The sequence below is a fragment of the Brachyistius frenatus genome, unplaced genomic scaffold (assembly GCF_029030835.1).
Source record: "Brachyistius frenatus isolate BFR_SWC_R1_liver_20210118 unplaced genomic scaffold, ASM2903083v1 Contig_421, whole genome shotgun sequence".
Taxonomy (NCBI): Eukaryota; Metazoa; Chordata; class Actinopteri; family Embiotocidae; genus Brachyistius; species Brachyistius frenatus.
In genome coordinates, this window is record NW_027211020.1 from 143,995 (window position 1) to 160,379 (window position 16,385).

Consider the following 16,385-nt stretch of genomic DNA (forward strand, 5'->3'; position numbering starts at 1 on the left):
CGGTGAGCGAAGTAAAGGACTGTATACCAAGAAACATCCAAAGCAGATCCCAGAAAACTCTTCTATCTGAAACAGCCAACTTCTTTCAGACAGATTAAAGAAGTGCAGAACAGAGAGTCAATAGTTTTATTCATAGGCTCATCATGTGCATCCAGCACCCAGTGGGAGCTCATAGTTTGAGCAGCAGACTGGAGACACTGCTGTGGCTCCAGTCCCGAGTATGTACGATATCCTGATGGACGAAGCCTCCAGGTCTCAACACATAAGACAGTACACAAGTGCCTTCAAGTGCAATACCACTGAGGGCCACAAGGGGCTGATTACATATCAGGACACACATGTTTGGCCAAAGTAGGCTTTGATCGTTTAACGTACAACGTTTTGTTCATGAAAGAAGGATTATTTCCTGGATGTTGAATATCATCTAAGAGGAAGAAGCTCAGGAGGATGTAATATTTAATGTTTGGTTAAACCTGTATGTGGATAAATAAGTTCAAGAAGCTGGAAGAGATCTACGCCTTGGGTTTGTTTGGACTTCAGGTTTATCACAAATATGTACAAATCCAAACTATTAATCTACTAATCTAAAGAAGTTCTCTTACAGTCGGGTTTCTGGAAAAAGTCAACTGGGCAACGGCCAAAATGCTGGACTGGAGGCTTCAAACAGCAGTTCACAAAGCAGCAACGCCACGCTGGGCTGGTGTTTGGTGGATTGATTCTCTGACGGTTGGATTGAACACCGTATAAAGAAGGGAGGGAAGAAAGGAACGAAGGACCAAGGACGAGTAAACCTGAATCAGAGCGATGGTGAAAGCAAAGTGAGGGGGAGTGAAGGAACCGGCAGACATCCAAAACTCTACCTTATCTGAGGAACATCGTGGTGTGACACACAAGGGAAGTAACCCGGGGCAACCTATGGAGACCTCCACCCACTAAGGACCGCCTTCGAGGACATAGCAGCCCGACCTTCCTGTTCCTTGGCTAAAGAATCAGCAACCAGTGGTTAGAAATCACAGGTGGGAGCTCCATTCATCACTCAGCGATGGCCGGACCACGAAGCAGCTTCAACATTCCCAGAGCAGCACCCTGGGAGACAGAGACAGAGGGACAGACAGACACACGGTCTCTCCCAGACTGTCTTTGTCTGAGTTGCTCATCAAACACGGAACTGTCAGTCAGAGATCATCGGTACTATGACAGGTTGTCAGCTTTCTGTTGACTGTTTCTGCTTCAGACTCTGAGCACGTTCACATTAAAGAGGAGGAGTTTGTAGCAACTGACCAATCACAGACATGGACCAGATGACTGGCATATTTTAAAAACAAGGAGCAAATTATCATTTTATAAAAATATGAAGTTAAACACATGATCCACACTGAGAGCTGCAGCTGCTGAATGTGGAAGAAACCGTTGACTGTGTGAATGTAGACGAAGCTGAGAGACATATATCATAAGATCACCATGACAACCACAGGAAGATCTGACTATTATTACACGTGTATATTTCATTAATACAATGTATACAGAGGACCGTCTCACTCCACAGAGGACCGTCTCACCCCACAGAGGACATCTCACCCCACAGAGGATTGTCTCACTCCACAGAGGACATCTCACCCCACAGAGGACTGTCTCACTCCACAGAGGACATCTCACCCCACAGAGGACCATCTCACCCCATAGAGGACTGTCTCACTCCACAGAGGACATCTCACCCCACAGAGGATCGTCTCACTCCACAGAGGACATCTCACCCCACAGAGGACTGTCTCGCTCCACAGAGGACATCTCACCCCACAGAGGACTGTCTCACTCCACAGAGGACATCTCACCCCACAGAGGATCATCTCACCCCACAGAGGACATCTCACCCCACAGAGGATCATCTCACCCCACAGAGGACCGTCTCACTCCACAGAGGACCGTCTCACCCCACAGAGGACATCTCACCCCACAGAGGATCGTCTCACCCCACAGAGGACATCTCACCCCACAGAGGATCGTCTCACTCCACAGAGGACATCTCACCCCACAGAGGACTGTCTCACTCCACAGAGGACATCTCACCCCACAGAGGACCATCTCACCCCACAGAGGACTGTCTCACTCCACAGAGGACATCTCACCCCATAGAGGACATCTCACCCCACAGAGGATCGTCTCACTCCACAGAGGACATCTCACCCCACAGAGGACTGTCTCGCTCCACAGAGGACATCTCACCCCACAGAGGGCTGTCTCACTCCACAGAGGACTGTCTCACCCCACAGAGGGCCGTCTCACTCCAGAGGACTGTCTCACTCCACAGAGGACATCTCACCCCATAGAGGACATCTCACCCCACAGAGGATCGTCTCACTCCACAGAGGATCATCTCACCCCACGGAGGGCCGTCTCACCCCACAGAGGACTGTCTCACCCCACAGAGGGCCGTCTCACTCCAGAGGACTGTCTCACTCCAGAGACACTCACTCCGCAAACTGAGGTCCACTGGATCTTCTCTGATTGGTGATGTCATTGTTCAGAGAGATCTGATTGGTCAGTTGACACTGCTTTCTTACGTTTTGACCCGATTTCTCCAACATAACCTACTCTGGACCAGGTGAAGTTTGCAGCATCAGTTACCATGGTGATCCAGACAGGTTAATAGAGAGACACCTTGGTGACACTGACAACCCATTAGTCTCAACAACCACTGATCTCAGAGAGAGACAGAGGAACAGAGGGACGGATAGACAGAGAGACAGAGACAGACAGACAGAGAGAAAGACAAAGAGACAGAGACAGACATAGAGACAGACAGAGAGAGGGACAGAGACAGACTGCTCTCACACACACACACACACACACACACACACACACACACACACACACACACACACACACACACACACACACACACACACACACACACACACACACAGACCGACATCCTCTGAAAGCATCAGAGACAGAAAAGACAAAGAGGAAACTGGACTCTGAGATTCTTCAGATGTTTCTTCTTTCAGCAGTTCTTCATTTTGTCTGCAGCGTCAGATCGATTTAATTTCTCTGATTCAGTCAGATAGATTTAATTTCTCTGATTCAGTCAGATCGATTTAATTTCTCTGATTCAGTCAGATAGATTTAATTTCTCTGATTCTGTCAGATAGATTTAATTTTTCTGATTCAGTCAGATAGATTTAATTTCTCTGATTCTGTCAGATAGATTTAATTTCTCTGATTCTGTCAGACGGCCTTCACACACCATGAAAACCACATTATGTCAATATCCCCCTACCCCCTCGCCTCCCTGTGCTGTCATGTCTCCTGCAGCTGAAGGAGCTCAGGGAGCAGAGGGAGGAGCTCAGGGAGCAGAGGGAGGAGCTCAAGGAGCAGAGGGAGGAACTCAGGGAGCAGAGGAGGATGTCTGAAACAGTGAAACACATCAGACCATCAGCTCTGTCAAGGATTTACATGTTGAACTGTTGGATTTGCTTGATTTAGTAATTATGAAATTTGATATTTTCAGAACATTTTTGTTGTTTTTTTCATATTTTCTAATATTGCTTTAGTAATAAGGACTTTACTGTGAAAGTAATATGCTTATTTTTATATTGAGTAATTTACATTAATTTTAGACTGAAGTATTTTTCTTATTTCAAATTAATTTTGTTATTGTTGTTACTCATAATGTTGCTGCATAATGTTCATCTAATCATAATAATAATATTAGATACTTTAACAATCTAAACCAGGTAACGTTCATCTAATTATAATAATAATAATAATATTAGATACTTTAATAATCTAAACCAGGTAACATTCATCTAATCATAATAAAAATATTAGATACTTTAATAATCTAAACCAGGTAACGTTCATCTAATTATAATAATAATAATAATAATATTAGATACTTTAATAATCTAAACCAGGTAACATTCATCTAATCATAATAATAATATTAGATGCTTTAATAATCTAAACCAGGTAACGTTCATCTAATTATAATAATAATAATATTAGATACTTTAATAATCTAAACCAAATCTAAATCTGGTTGTCTGGTTGGTTGTCTGGTTGTCTGGTTGGTTGTCTGGTTGGCTGTCTGGTTGTCTGTCTGGTTGGTTGCCTGGTTGTCTGGTTGGCTGTCTGGTTGGTTGTCTGGTTGCCTGGTTGCCTGGTTGGCTGTCTGGTTGTCTGGTTGGCTGTCTGGTTGGTTGTCTGGTTGTCTGTCTGGTTGGTTGTCTGGTTGGTTGTCTGGTTGGTTGTCTGGTTGCCTGGTTGGTTGTCTGGTTGTCTGTCTGGTTGGTTGTCTGGTTGTCTGTCTGGTTGTCTGTCTGGTTGGTTGCCTGGTTGTCTGGTTGCATCCATCCCAGTAGCAGGAAGACCAACCTGGTTCTGGGTTGAAAGGTTAAGAAGCGCTGCTTCAGTAAACAGTAACAATATTTCTCCACAATATGAAGACATTATGATGACATGTTTTATTTAGATGGTAACTGGTTGTAGAATCACAATATTACACTGGAGGGTGTTTTAATGTCATTACTGGCAGGACAGTGATGCGTTCAGGACCGACGCTCCTGAACGCATCACTGAAGTTAAAGCACAACCCTCTCCAGTAATACAGCTTAAATAAACAATATAAACATGTGCTATACAGGATACTTTTTAATTTTAACATAAGGATTCAGATTCAGGTAAAAGAGACACAAACTGTTTGATGTAAGAAACATGTTAATTAAACTGTTCAGTGATCACTCTAAATCCTTTTTGACCAATCCATGAATGAAAGGAGGCGTCAGTGACAGATGAAGCGTGTCCACGGCTAGGAGACCAGCAGCTGCAGCAGTCGGGCCACCACCACCACATTCACACTGTTTCCTAAAACTCTGTACCGCTGAATGGTCGACGTCTGTTCAGGGAAGGCTGCAAAATACATTCACATAAAATCAGTTAAGTTACCGAAACAAATAAATACTGGGTCACAGAATGAACCATTTCACACATCCAAGAAGTGGAGTGACTGGATGTGTTTTATGATCAGGCTGATGCATGTGGCACAAACAGGATTTAAGTGATTACTGTTCATAAACATGTAAACACTGGTAGTGAAACTTTCCACTCTAGTTACAGCTCGCTATAAATGTTGAAACACTTCAAGTCAGTAGAAAACACTTCATTTTAGAAAGCAGCGTTGAGGTAAAACCCAGATGAGCCCTGCACTTACAGAAGGTTTGGGGGAAGCCCATGAGGTTGGCGACTTCTCTGGGAGTGAAATACCGCAGCTTCAACTTTAACAGTCGCTGGAGCTTTTCCTCCTCGGAGTACCGGTCCAGACCCGAGAACACGCTCTCCATCTGCAGAGCACACGGAGCACACGCCATCAACACGCCAACACAACAACGCTCTGGAAAGGAGTCAGTAATGTCTCATCATTTTAAAGGTCCAATCATTTCTTTTGCAGTATTACTATTCACAAGAAGATATTTTTGTGGTTTTAAGTACCAAAAATCATCTCCGATATTTGTCCACCTCCTGTAATCAGCGTCTCTTCGCAGCTCTACCGGCGACAGGTTGTTGTGTGTCTGTGTCTTTAAGGGGACCCTGTCTTCTGATTGGCTAACTCTTCTCTGAGTGACACCCGGCCAACCACAGGAAGGAATGACCGCTCTGTGTTTTCTGGCTGATAAAAGGTTGGTAGGTGATCCGTGCTGAAGGCCGACGACACAAACTAACTGCAAGCTCCATGTTCATCAGTCCCTCCAGGAAATCTTTATTAATAATGATAATTAACACAAATTCAAGAAAACTCCACAATATCTGAAGAAGCTTGCAATGTTGTTAAAATTCCTGCGATTTTTCTGCAAAAAACGTCGTCATCAGAATCTGAGCTCAAAGTATTAAAACATAAAGTAAATCTTTTTAATAAAACTCTCTTTATTACCAACAATAACTCCTCATTTAAGGTCAGAAAGTCTCTGCTCCTGTTTTCATCACCAAATAAAACTATTCGCCGTAGAAACAGGAACAAGAGGAGAAACAGGAAGTGACGGGGTTTGTGGGAAATGTGTTCTTCACATTAAAATGATGATTAAATGTTTGTGATCAAAGGAAGTGATTCCATATTACTGGATGTTAAATGAGTTTTGTCCACACGTCCAGTTGTCAGAGACGTCTCTTTGTTGGTTTCATCCAGCAGGTCTATGTGTTGAATGAACATGAATTAAACAGCATCTAAAGCTCTTATTTTGACAGCTGATGTCGTCCTTGTTTCTATATTCCAGTCACAGACGCTCTGTTCTGGAAACATACACAGCTTTTAGGACCTTTTAGGAGGTTTTAGGAACTTTTAGGAGCTTTTAGGAGGTTTTAGGAACTTTTAGGAGCTTTTAGGAGCTTTTATCTCCACGGTTCTCGAAGTTTAATAAATACATAAAAAAAGATTAGAACTAAAATATTTTTGATGTGCAGCATGATTATTATCACAGGAAGTGATGATAGATTTATTAGTTTCAACATCAACCTACCTTAGTCTCCATGCAGCACTGCAGTACTGATCCAGTTCCTTCCACATACCGCCCATAGCTACAGAACGGACACACGAACGTTACATAACAGAACTACTGGGTCCATTTAAAGGAGGTCAACAGTTTAACAGCAGATAGAAGTTAAAATCCTTTTCCTCCGACCTCATCGTCCTCTCTCAGCCTTCATCTTTCAAAACCCTCTCCTGTGGAACCGGCTCCTACTTCTGGTTCTCTTCTCCTGTGGAACCGGCTCCTGGTTCTGGTTCTCTTCTCCTGTGGAACCAGGTAGAACCGGCTCCTGGTTCTCCCTCTCTACTTTTAAGATCAGGAATGAAACTTTCCTTTATGATGAAGCTTATAGTTGAAGCTGCTCAGGTGTGCTGCTGCAGAGGCTTCTGGGAGACCTCCCATGATGCACTGCGCTCCTCTCCTCCCCGGTACTTTGTCTCTGATCGGTGTTCTGACCCACTCTGTACTCTGTATTTTTCGTACATGTCCATATGAATAAATGGAAATACAACTGGACCTCCTTCTGCCTTTGCTTTGATGAACGGTTCTTGTCCTAACATGGATCAAACAGAACAACATGGTCCGCCTGAGGAGAACATCTCAAAGTCTCACCTGTGAACTAAACACCGTTCCAGGTGACAGCAGGAAATATGCAAATAGTGGAAAAAGCTGTTACGCAGGCCGTTTAATTCAAGTTATTTTTTTTTAGCAGATGTGTTATTTGATCGTTTAAATTTGATTTGATTTACTTTTGTTTAATAAAGCAACAAGTAAATGTAGTGACTGAGATGAAGAGTTAGTGAACCCACCCTTTGGTGAAGCAGACCGATCTCCTGCATGTGGGCTGAACAATGTCCAACAGGAGGCCGTATCGCAGCAGCGTTTTAGGAGGAAGGAGGTAGCGCTCCATGTTTCCTTCCATCGGTCGTTCCAAGAAGTCCTGAATCTGCCCGACGGACAGATCGTCGTTCTGGTTCTTCTTCCTCTGGGCATCTGTTGTCGTCTCCAGTTTGTACAGAACATGGCCGCCCTGCATTTGCTCTTCTGGCTGGCCGGCACCTGAGCAGGTAAGACTTAAGACTGTGGGCTGCTCGTGGGAGTCACCGTCAGCAGGATGTGGGAAGGCCTCTAAAATCTAAAAAGATGAGATAACTTGTCTGAAACTTATATACAAATAATAAAAAACATTATTGTTTTATATTATTATTATTGCTGCATGTTACAACCTTGTTTCCTAAATATTTAGGACGCTGTGTAAAATGTAAATAAAAACAGAATGTGATGATTCACAAATCACGTAAACTCATATTTTATATAAAATAGATCAAAGACAACAAATCAAATGTTGAAACTGAGACATTTTATTGTTTTATAAAGATATCTTCTCATTCAGCAACAGGTCTTTATAAGTTGTTCCAGGATCATGTTGACCACTGAGCTGCATCAACTCTTCTTTTAACAACACTCTGGAAACCTTTGGGAACTGAGGAGACCAGTTTCTGGAGTTTAGAAAGTGAAATGTTGTCCCATTCTTGCCCGATAGAGGATTTCAGCTGCTCAACAGTTCAGGGTCTCCTTTGTTGTATTGTTCATGTCCTGATGTTCCAGATGTTTTCACTGATTGACAGGTCTGGACTGCAGGAGGCCAGTTTATCAGCGGACTCTTCTACTAGAGAACCATGCTGGTGGAATACGTGCAGAATGTGGTTGGACGTTGTTCTGCTGAAATAAACAAGACCTTCCCTGAAAGAGACGTTGTCTGGATGGCAGCACATGTTGCTCCAAAACCTGAATATATCATTCAGCATTAATGCTTCCTTCCAGATGTTCAAGCTACCCATGACGTGTGCACTAATGCATCCCTGTACCATCACAGATGCTGGCTATAGAACTGAGCTGATAATAAGCTGGATGGTCCCTCTCCTCTTTAACCTGGAGGATGCAGCGTCCATGATTTCCAAACAGAATCTCAGATTGTGATCCATCAGACCTCAGGACAGTTGTCCACTTCACCTCAGTCCATCTTCAATGATCTCGGTCCAGAGAAGGCGGCGGTGTTTCTGGATCATGTTTCTATCTGGTTTCTTCTTTGGAGAGTTTTAACATCATTTGTGGACGCAGCGATGAACTGTATTCACAGACGATGGTTTTCACAAGTGTTCCTGAGCCCATGCAGTGATTTCCACTCCAGAATAGTCTGGTTTTAATGCAGTGCTGCCTGAGACAGACTGTTCCAGTTGTTCAACCGATCCCAACTCTTTTGTTATATTTTCAGTTAAATATGGTTTTACCTGATTTGCAAATCATCCCATTCTGTTTTTATTTGAATTTTACACGGCCTCTCCACTGTTTGGAAACAGGGTTGTTAATTCCAGGTCAACTAATTGATGCAATGGATTTAAAAAGTTTCATATCCCCTTTGCTTTTTCCATACTTTCTTAAATGGATAATTTTAGGCCCATCAATCTAAACTCAATAACCCATTACAAGGTCTAAAAGAGAGCTTTGGTTGAGCTCGTACTAAAACATGTCTGCCACGTTTTATGATGTCAGGATTTCTGCTGGTGAGCCTCACCTTTGAACTTGTGAAGTTTTCTGTTGAAATCTTCGCAATCAGGAAATAACGCAGTCTTGAATTTGGGATCCCAACCTGGATAAGAAACATAACAGTGATGTACTTCACATACATATATTATCACATCACGGATGTATCTAGTTAAATGATGTATATTGGATGTCTTTCTTACACTTATGGGTGAGACCATGATCTCCTGAAAAGTGTATCCACATTCCTTCAGCGTTTCCACCAGACGTTCCCTGAAGAAGGGAAGAAGAAAATGAGGAGACATTAACAAAGGAAATTTCCTCATGCATGTAATTGTAATGATAATATAAAGCACAATTTTAACCTGTTAAACATTATGACCGTAAACAAATAATTACGTTAAGCAGCAGTTACCACCAATGTCGACACCTTCTAGATTTCGAAGTACCATTAGCAATAAGAGAGGAGTAAAGATGAATATCTCATAAATATATATTACAATACAACAGCAATCCAGCCTTTGCGGAGGAGATGGCGAAGAAAAGTTTTCAAGAAAATGGAGAAAAAGTGTCAAAGTGTGACTTTTATAGAGCAGAAGAGCATCAGAGTGAAGATGCAGATGAATTCAGACCGCGAGCTTTTTGAGCTACGAGCCAAAACACAAACTTGATTATTACGATGCCACCTATGGGTGCAGTACCTCCTGTTTTTACCTGGAGTCGAGTGAATTATCAACCCACCTGATAATTTTGGCGTTTCTTGGCAGTCAGCTTTTTGCTACACGATCATTTTTAGTGGAGAGGAAGACGAACGAAGTAAAGGAAACCAATCGGGTTCCTGCAGCGTTGCTGCTCGGAGCCGGAAACAGAAGGAACGCCAGCGGACCACCTCAGGTTCTCAGAGAGGTCGAAGTACGTAAGTGGTTGTGCTTTTCAGACTGCACTTTGTTTTCAATCCCAAATATGCAGCTGCTGAGGCCACTGGACATGTTGCTTGGACTGACACGATGTCCTGAAGGGACAGCAGGTGATCGTTACCTGGCCGAGGATCTCTCGAAGCCTTTCACGTTCTCCAGCAGGATGAAGCGCGGCCGCCTGCTCAGCCTGGACACGTCAGCATCGGCAGGTCGGGAGGAGAGAAAGAGAAAATATTTCATCATCCATTTCAAAGACGCACATTCACAACAAAACAAGTGTTGTAGATCTCTTCATGTGAGCATCGATGTCACGGTTTGCCTTCAAACATTCAGTAAAATCTAATTACAAAATGCATTTCTTGCATCTTTAGTTTGTAAACAACAACAGGAACTTCCTTTTTTTAAGTATATCCATATTAACGATAACATACTCCGAGCATGTCACGTACCCATCGACAGCTCCCAGCAGAGAGCATGCTGCGTTGTTGCCCCCGGCAACGTGGAAACGTGCAACTGCAGCTATTTTGCACAAAAGACTAAAAACTAACTCATCTGAATTGGCTCAATATACATAGTAATAAAAGGTTTTGTTAAAAACATACTATTGTTTTTCATTTTACAAGATATATGTTATATTCTGAGATTTGTGTAATTAATAGTTCCGTCATACAGCAGAGATGTGAATAATAAAACAGGTAGCTGCTCATAAAATAATTGGTATCTTATTACAAGTGTAAACAGACCGTTCTGTTCAAAGAAAACTGAACTCTTTTCAATCTGGATATAAAAATGTGTTTTCATTGTGAAGTCTGAAGATGTGCGACCTGGGCAGAAGATGGAGGATGTAGAGGAAGCTCTTGGTTCTGGAGTCAGACAGGTCGCCCTGCAGCCCGATCCTGCAGACACAAAACAGCAACGGGAAGATGACACTTATATAGATGATTTAATACAGGGATGTGCGATCTCTTCACAATAATCCAACAGATCTGTTTGTTTGTTTGTCCCTCCAATATCTGGACCACCGCTCATCCCGGCTGCTGTCGTCCTCCTTCTACCTGCAGCAGACAGACGATATTCTAAGAAGCACCAGTGAATGTTTCTAAGGAACCAGACTGAAGACCTGGATGATGAACCTTCACAGATAAGAGTGTGAATAAGATAAAAAAATAAAAAAAAATCACATTATAACCATACTCGTCCCTTCAGCCGCCTTCTGGAGTCCAGATTAAAAAAATAAAGACGGTCTGAGGTTTGGACGAGGTCAGTCCTCAAACGAGTCCTGCAGGTTGCGCTTCACATTTCCAGGACAACACAGCAGACAGGTGTGACTTCACCACTGTTCCTCTGACAGTTTCCTGTTTTTGACTCAGATGAAGTCAGTGACACTAAATTAGCATCATTTACCAACAGGACACCACTAATATACTGTCTTCAATCAGATCAGATCAGGAGATGCAGCGGGCTCCAAAAGTACAACCAGGTTTCCCAAAAAGTTTGGACGCTGTGTAAAATGTAAATAAAAACACAATGCAATGATTTAGAAAACCCTAAAACCCATGTTTAATTGCAAATAGACCAAAAATAACATAACAAATGTTGAAACTGAGAAACTTTATTGTTTTATTAAATATCTTCTCATTGTGAATCTGAGCAGCAACACGTCTCTCTAAGTTGTTCCAGGATCATGTTCACCACTGAGCTGCATCAACTCTTCTTTTAACAACACTCTGGAAACCGTTGGGGAACTGAGGAGACCAGTTTCTGGGGTTTTGAAAGTGAAATGTGGTCCCATTCTGGCCTGATAGAGGATTTCAGCTGCTCAACAGTTCAGGGTCTCCTTTGTTGTATTGTTCATGTCCTGATGAAATAGTTCAACAATCTAAGAATAATGTTCCTCAACGTAAAACTACAAAGAATTAGTGGATTTCATCGTCTACGGTTCATAATATCATTAAAAGATTCAGAGAATCTGGAGAAATCTCTGAACACAAGGGACAAGGCTGGAAACCAATATTGGATGGTGGTGATCTTCGGGCCCTCAGGCAGCACTGCATTAAAAACACACTATTCTGGAGTGGAAATCACTGCATGGGCTCAGGAACACTTGTGAAAACCATCGTCTGTGAACACAGTTCATCGCTGCGTCCACAAATGATGTTAAAACTCTCCAAAGAAGAAACCAGATAGAAACATGATCCAGAAACACCGCCGCCTTCTCTGGACCGAGATCATTGAAGATGGACTGAGGTGAAGTGGACAACTGTCCTGAGGTCTGATGGATCACAATCTGAGATTCTGTTTGGAAATCATGGACGCTGCATCCTCCAGGTTAAAGAGGAGAGGGACCATCCAGCTTGTTATCAGCTCAGTTCTAAAGCCAGCATCTGTGATGGTACAGGGATGCATTAGTGCACATGGCATGGGTAGCTTGAACATCTGGAAGGAAGCATTAATGCTGAATGATATATTCAGGTTTTGGAGCAACATGTGCTGCCATCCAGACAACGTCTCTTTCAGGGAAGGTCTTGTTTATTTCAGCAGAACAACATCCAACCACATTCTGCATGTATTCCAACAGCATGGTTCTCTAGTAGAAGAGTCCGCTGATAAACTGGCCTCCTGCAGTCCAGACCTGTCAATCATTGAAAACATCTGGAGCATCAGGACATGAACAATACAACAAAGGAGACCCTGAACTGTTGAGCAGCTGTAATCCTCTATGAGACCAGAATGGGACCACATTTCACTTTCAAAACTCCAGAAACTGGTCTCCTCAGTTCCCAAAGGTTTCCAGAGTGTTGTTAAAAGAAGAGTTGATGCAGCTCAGTGGTGAACATCATCCTGGAACAACTTATAGAGACGTGTTGCTAAATGAGAAGATATCTTTATAAAACAATAAAATGTCTCAGTTTAATATTTGATATGTTGTCTTTGGTCTATTTTTAATAAAATATTGGTTTACATGATTTGCAAATCATTGCATTCTGTTTTTATTTACATTTTAAACAGCGTCCCAACATTTTCGGAACCAGGTTGTAAATACAAACAGCATTTCCAAAACATTGGGACATTTTGTAAAACTCAACTATTAAAAAACAAGCATGCATCAGGAAACAGAAAATGTATTATTTGTAAAACAGGAACGAACAGCGATGACGCAGGTAAACTCCACTAACTTGGTTTGTTCAACCGAGGTTCAAGAAGCAGACAGAACACAGAACATACCTGGTGAACGGCTGGCAGGGCGGGCTCATCAAGATCATATCAAAAGATAACGCATTGAAGTCATCGATCGATACGCCCTGAAAATAAAACACAAGTAGGTCTCACAGAACACGGGTCGGTCTCACAGAACACGGGTCGGTCACAGAACACGGGTCGGTCACACAGAACACGGGTCGGTCACACAGAACACGGGTCGGTCACAGAACACGGGTCGGTCACACAGAACACGGGTCGGTCACAGAACACGGGTCGGTCACAGAACACGGGTCGGTCACACAGAACACGGGTCGGTCACAGAACACGGGTCGGTCACACAGAACACGGGTCGGTCACAGAACACGGGTCGGTCACACAGAACACGGGTCGGTCACACAGAACACGGGTCGGTCACAGAACACGGGTCGTCACACAGAACACGGGTCGGTCACACAGAACACGGGTCGGTCACACAGAACACGGGTCGGTCACAGAACACGGGTCGTCACACAGAACACGGGTCGGTCACACAGAATACGGGTCGGTCACAGAACACGGGTCGGTCACACAGAACACGGGTCGGTCACAGAACACGGGTCGTCACACAGAACACGGGTCGGTCACACAGAATACGGGTCGGTCACAGAACACGGGTCGGTCACACAGAACACGGGTCGGTCACAGAACACGGGTCGTCACACAGACCAGGAGGCAGCACATGGAGGCAATATTTTGAAAAGCGGATTGTGTTAGTTTTCCTCCGACTGACTTCCTGCCCAGCTGATCTGCTCGGTTCTGATCCGTCCTCCATCAACAAGGTTGGTCGCCTGTCTTCAGCACCGCGGAGCGACCGGACGGAGCCGGCGGACAACCTCCGAACGCTTCGCCACTCGGGGCTCTGATGGTTGTGGCTGTCGTGTGCGTGAATAATAAGAAAGCGTTTTTTTGTGAAAGGACTCGGGTCTCCGTCACCACCCACCTCAATGGTCTTGTTCCAGAGGACGGTGTCGGGGAAGTTGTGCCGGTAGACGAGGTTGGCGGTGGTGTTGATGTCGACGGCCGCCACCACCTGAGCAGGAACGCCGCTCTCTGGGGGAGGAGTCAGAAACATGTCACGTACCGACGAGGGTTCTTACAACTTCATTTAGCTGGAGTTCAATCACACGTCTGAATCTCCAGGACTCAGACTTAAATCTACCGCTTCCACTGACTCAGCGAACTGAAACGCCATGTCACCATGACAACGACGGCACTGTTTCACACAAAGAAAATGTGAAATGTGATTTTACTTTGTTATCGAGTTTCAGCAGACACACGCTGGCCAGCTCGATATTACATCTACCACATCCCGCCCACCGATAGCTGTAACCTGACTGCACCGCAGGCCTGTCAATCAAACAGACACGCCCCCAAAAACAGGTCTTCTTGAATCTTCTTTTCTAATGAATGAGGGATTATTTTCAGATGGACCTCCAGACTTTAAGAATGACATCAGAACAATTCCAGGACAAGATGAGAACCTTGTTGCTGCTTATAAAGTCCTAACTAACCTAACCAACCTAACCTAACTAACTAACCTACCTAACCTAACTAACCTACCTTACCTAACTAACCAACCTAGCATACCTAACTAACCAACCTAACTAACCTACATAACCAACCTAACCTACCTTACCTAACCTACCCAACCTATCCTAACCTACCCTAACTAACATACCCTAACTAACCTACCTACCCTTACCTAACCTAACTAACCCACATAACCTTACCAAACCTACCTATCCTAACCTACCTAAACTAACTAACCTACATATCCTACTAACCTACCTACCCTACCTACCCAACCTACCTATCCTAACCTACCTAACCCATCCTAACCTACCCTAACCTAACTATCCTAACCTTCCTAACCTACCTATCCTAACCGACCTAACCTAACTATCCTAACCTACCTAACCAAACCTATCCTAACCTACCTACCTAACCTAACTACCCTACCTATCCAACCTACCTACCTAACCTACCCTACCTAACTAACCTACCTATCCTAACCTATCCTACCCCCTACCTACCCTATCCTACCTATCCTAGCCTACCTAAACTAACTAACCTACCTATCCTAACCTACCTACCTAACTAACCGATCGCTGTCATCTTGTTTGTATCTTGTTTCCACTTCACCTGACAGGTGTGACAGGTGTCAACTCCCTTTCCTCCTCCTCACCTCCCCGCCGGGCGGAGCTAAGGACTCGCGGAGAGGCACGAGGAGTTTTCAGACAGATATCACATGGAGGTGCCACAGACCGGAGGCCGGTGATGGACTCGGTGTGTGCTCCTGAATACAACCTTCCCCGACAGCCGCCGGAGGGTGAGCTGAACCGGGCCAAAGAACCGGCGAACTGGGGACGGACCACCGGGCAGCTCTCATTAACATGGTGGAGGACTTCCGGTGGAAATAAACCGCGCGGAGGACGCGCCGCTCACCGTGTAGCCCGTAATGCATCCCTCCTATCCCGCTGAAGAGCTCCAGGACCCGCAGACTCTCCATGACGGAACCGTCCGTGAAGCTCCGCCGCTGCCCGGTGCTCTTCTTCTTCCGGTATTTCAGGAAGGCAGATTGACGGTTTCTGTGTGCAATACCGCCACCGCGCGGTGAGGCGGACGACTTCTTCTTCTTCTTCTTCTTCTTCTTCTTCTTCTTCTTCTTCTTCTTCTTCTTCTTCTTCTTCTTCTTCTTCTTCTTCTTCTTCTTCTTCTTCTTCTTCTTCTTCTTCTTCTTCTTCTTCTTCTTCTTCTTCTTCTTCTTCTTCTTCTTCTTCTTCTTCTTCTTCTTCTTCTTCTTCTTCTTCTTCTTCTTCTTCTTCTTCTTCCTTAACCAACTTGAAGAGGTGCACAGCGCCACCTGCCGTACCAAAGTCTGTAGTTTCAGGGCGATAGATTGCAGAAGTTTTAAGTTATAGCCTAATAATTACAATAAAAAACGAATAAATGAATTTAATGAGAAGGAAAAACAACAACAACTAAACCCTGCGACATAGTAAACAAATCTTAGCTTGAGAAAAGGACCTTATTTCTTCTGTACTTCACATTCATGGCTTCCTGGACGTCTTCCTTTGTTGTCATTGTCTCTTTATTCTGCCACAAATCCCGTATTTATTGTGTGTGATGTCTATTTGTTGGTTGAATATCATCTGATTCTTTC

At 43.9% G+C, this 16,385-nt stretch overlaps 1 protein-coding gene across 3 annotated transcripts; it reads right to left on the reverse strand.

Moving 5' to 3' along the window:
- Positions 1-4,447: 4,447 nt before the first annotated feature.
- On the reverse strand, positions 4,448-15,853 carry trdmt1 (tRNA aspartic acid methyltransferase 1). 3 transcript variants are annotated; one of them, XM_069725391.1, is made up of 11 exons: positions 15,668-15,834; positions 14,163-14,272; positions 13,208-13,284; positions 10,807-10,878; positions 10,104-10,169; positions 9,269-9,338; positions 9,097-9,171; positions 7,331-7,656; positions 6,513-6,570; positions 5,213-5,342; positions 4,448-4,911 (listed from the first exon to the last, which is right to left on the reverse strand). In XM_069725391.1, the coding sequence occupies exons 1-11, from the start codon at positions 15,729-15,731 to the stop codon at positions 4,811-4,813; spliced, it is 1,149 nt and encodes a 382-aa protein (XP_069581492.1). In that variant the 5' UTR covers positions 15,732-15,834; the 3' UTR covers positions 4,448-4,810. The 3 variants fall into 3 exon arrangements, with proteins under 3 accessions (XP_069581492.1, XP_069581494.1, XP_069581493.1); XM_069725393.1 differs by lacking the exon at positions 15,668-15,834 and adding an exon at positions 15,365-15,637; XM_069725392.1 differs by lacking the exons at positions 4,448-4,911; positions 5,213-5,342; positions 6,513-6,570 and adding an exon at positions 6,578-7,074 and having other exon boundaries at positions 15,668-15,853.
- Positions 15,854-16,385: the final 532 nt, after the last annotated feature.

Bases quoted from the DNA above. Each gene is read 5' to 3' on its own strand.
- trdmt1 (XM_069725391.1), bottom strand. From the start codon at position 15,731: ATGGAGAGTCTGCGGGTCCTGGAGCTCTTCAGCGGGATAGGAGGGATG. The intron at 14,273-15,667 runs GTGAGCGGCGCG...CTCCTCCCCCAG, and splicing joins GATGCATTACGGGCTACACG to AGAGCGGCGTTCCTGCTCAG. The intron at 9,172-9,268 runs GTAAGAAAGACA...TTTCTTATCCAG, and splicing joins TCATGGTCTCACCCATAAGT to GTTGGGATCCCAAATTCAAG.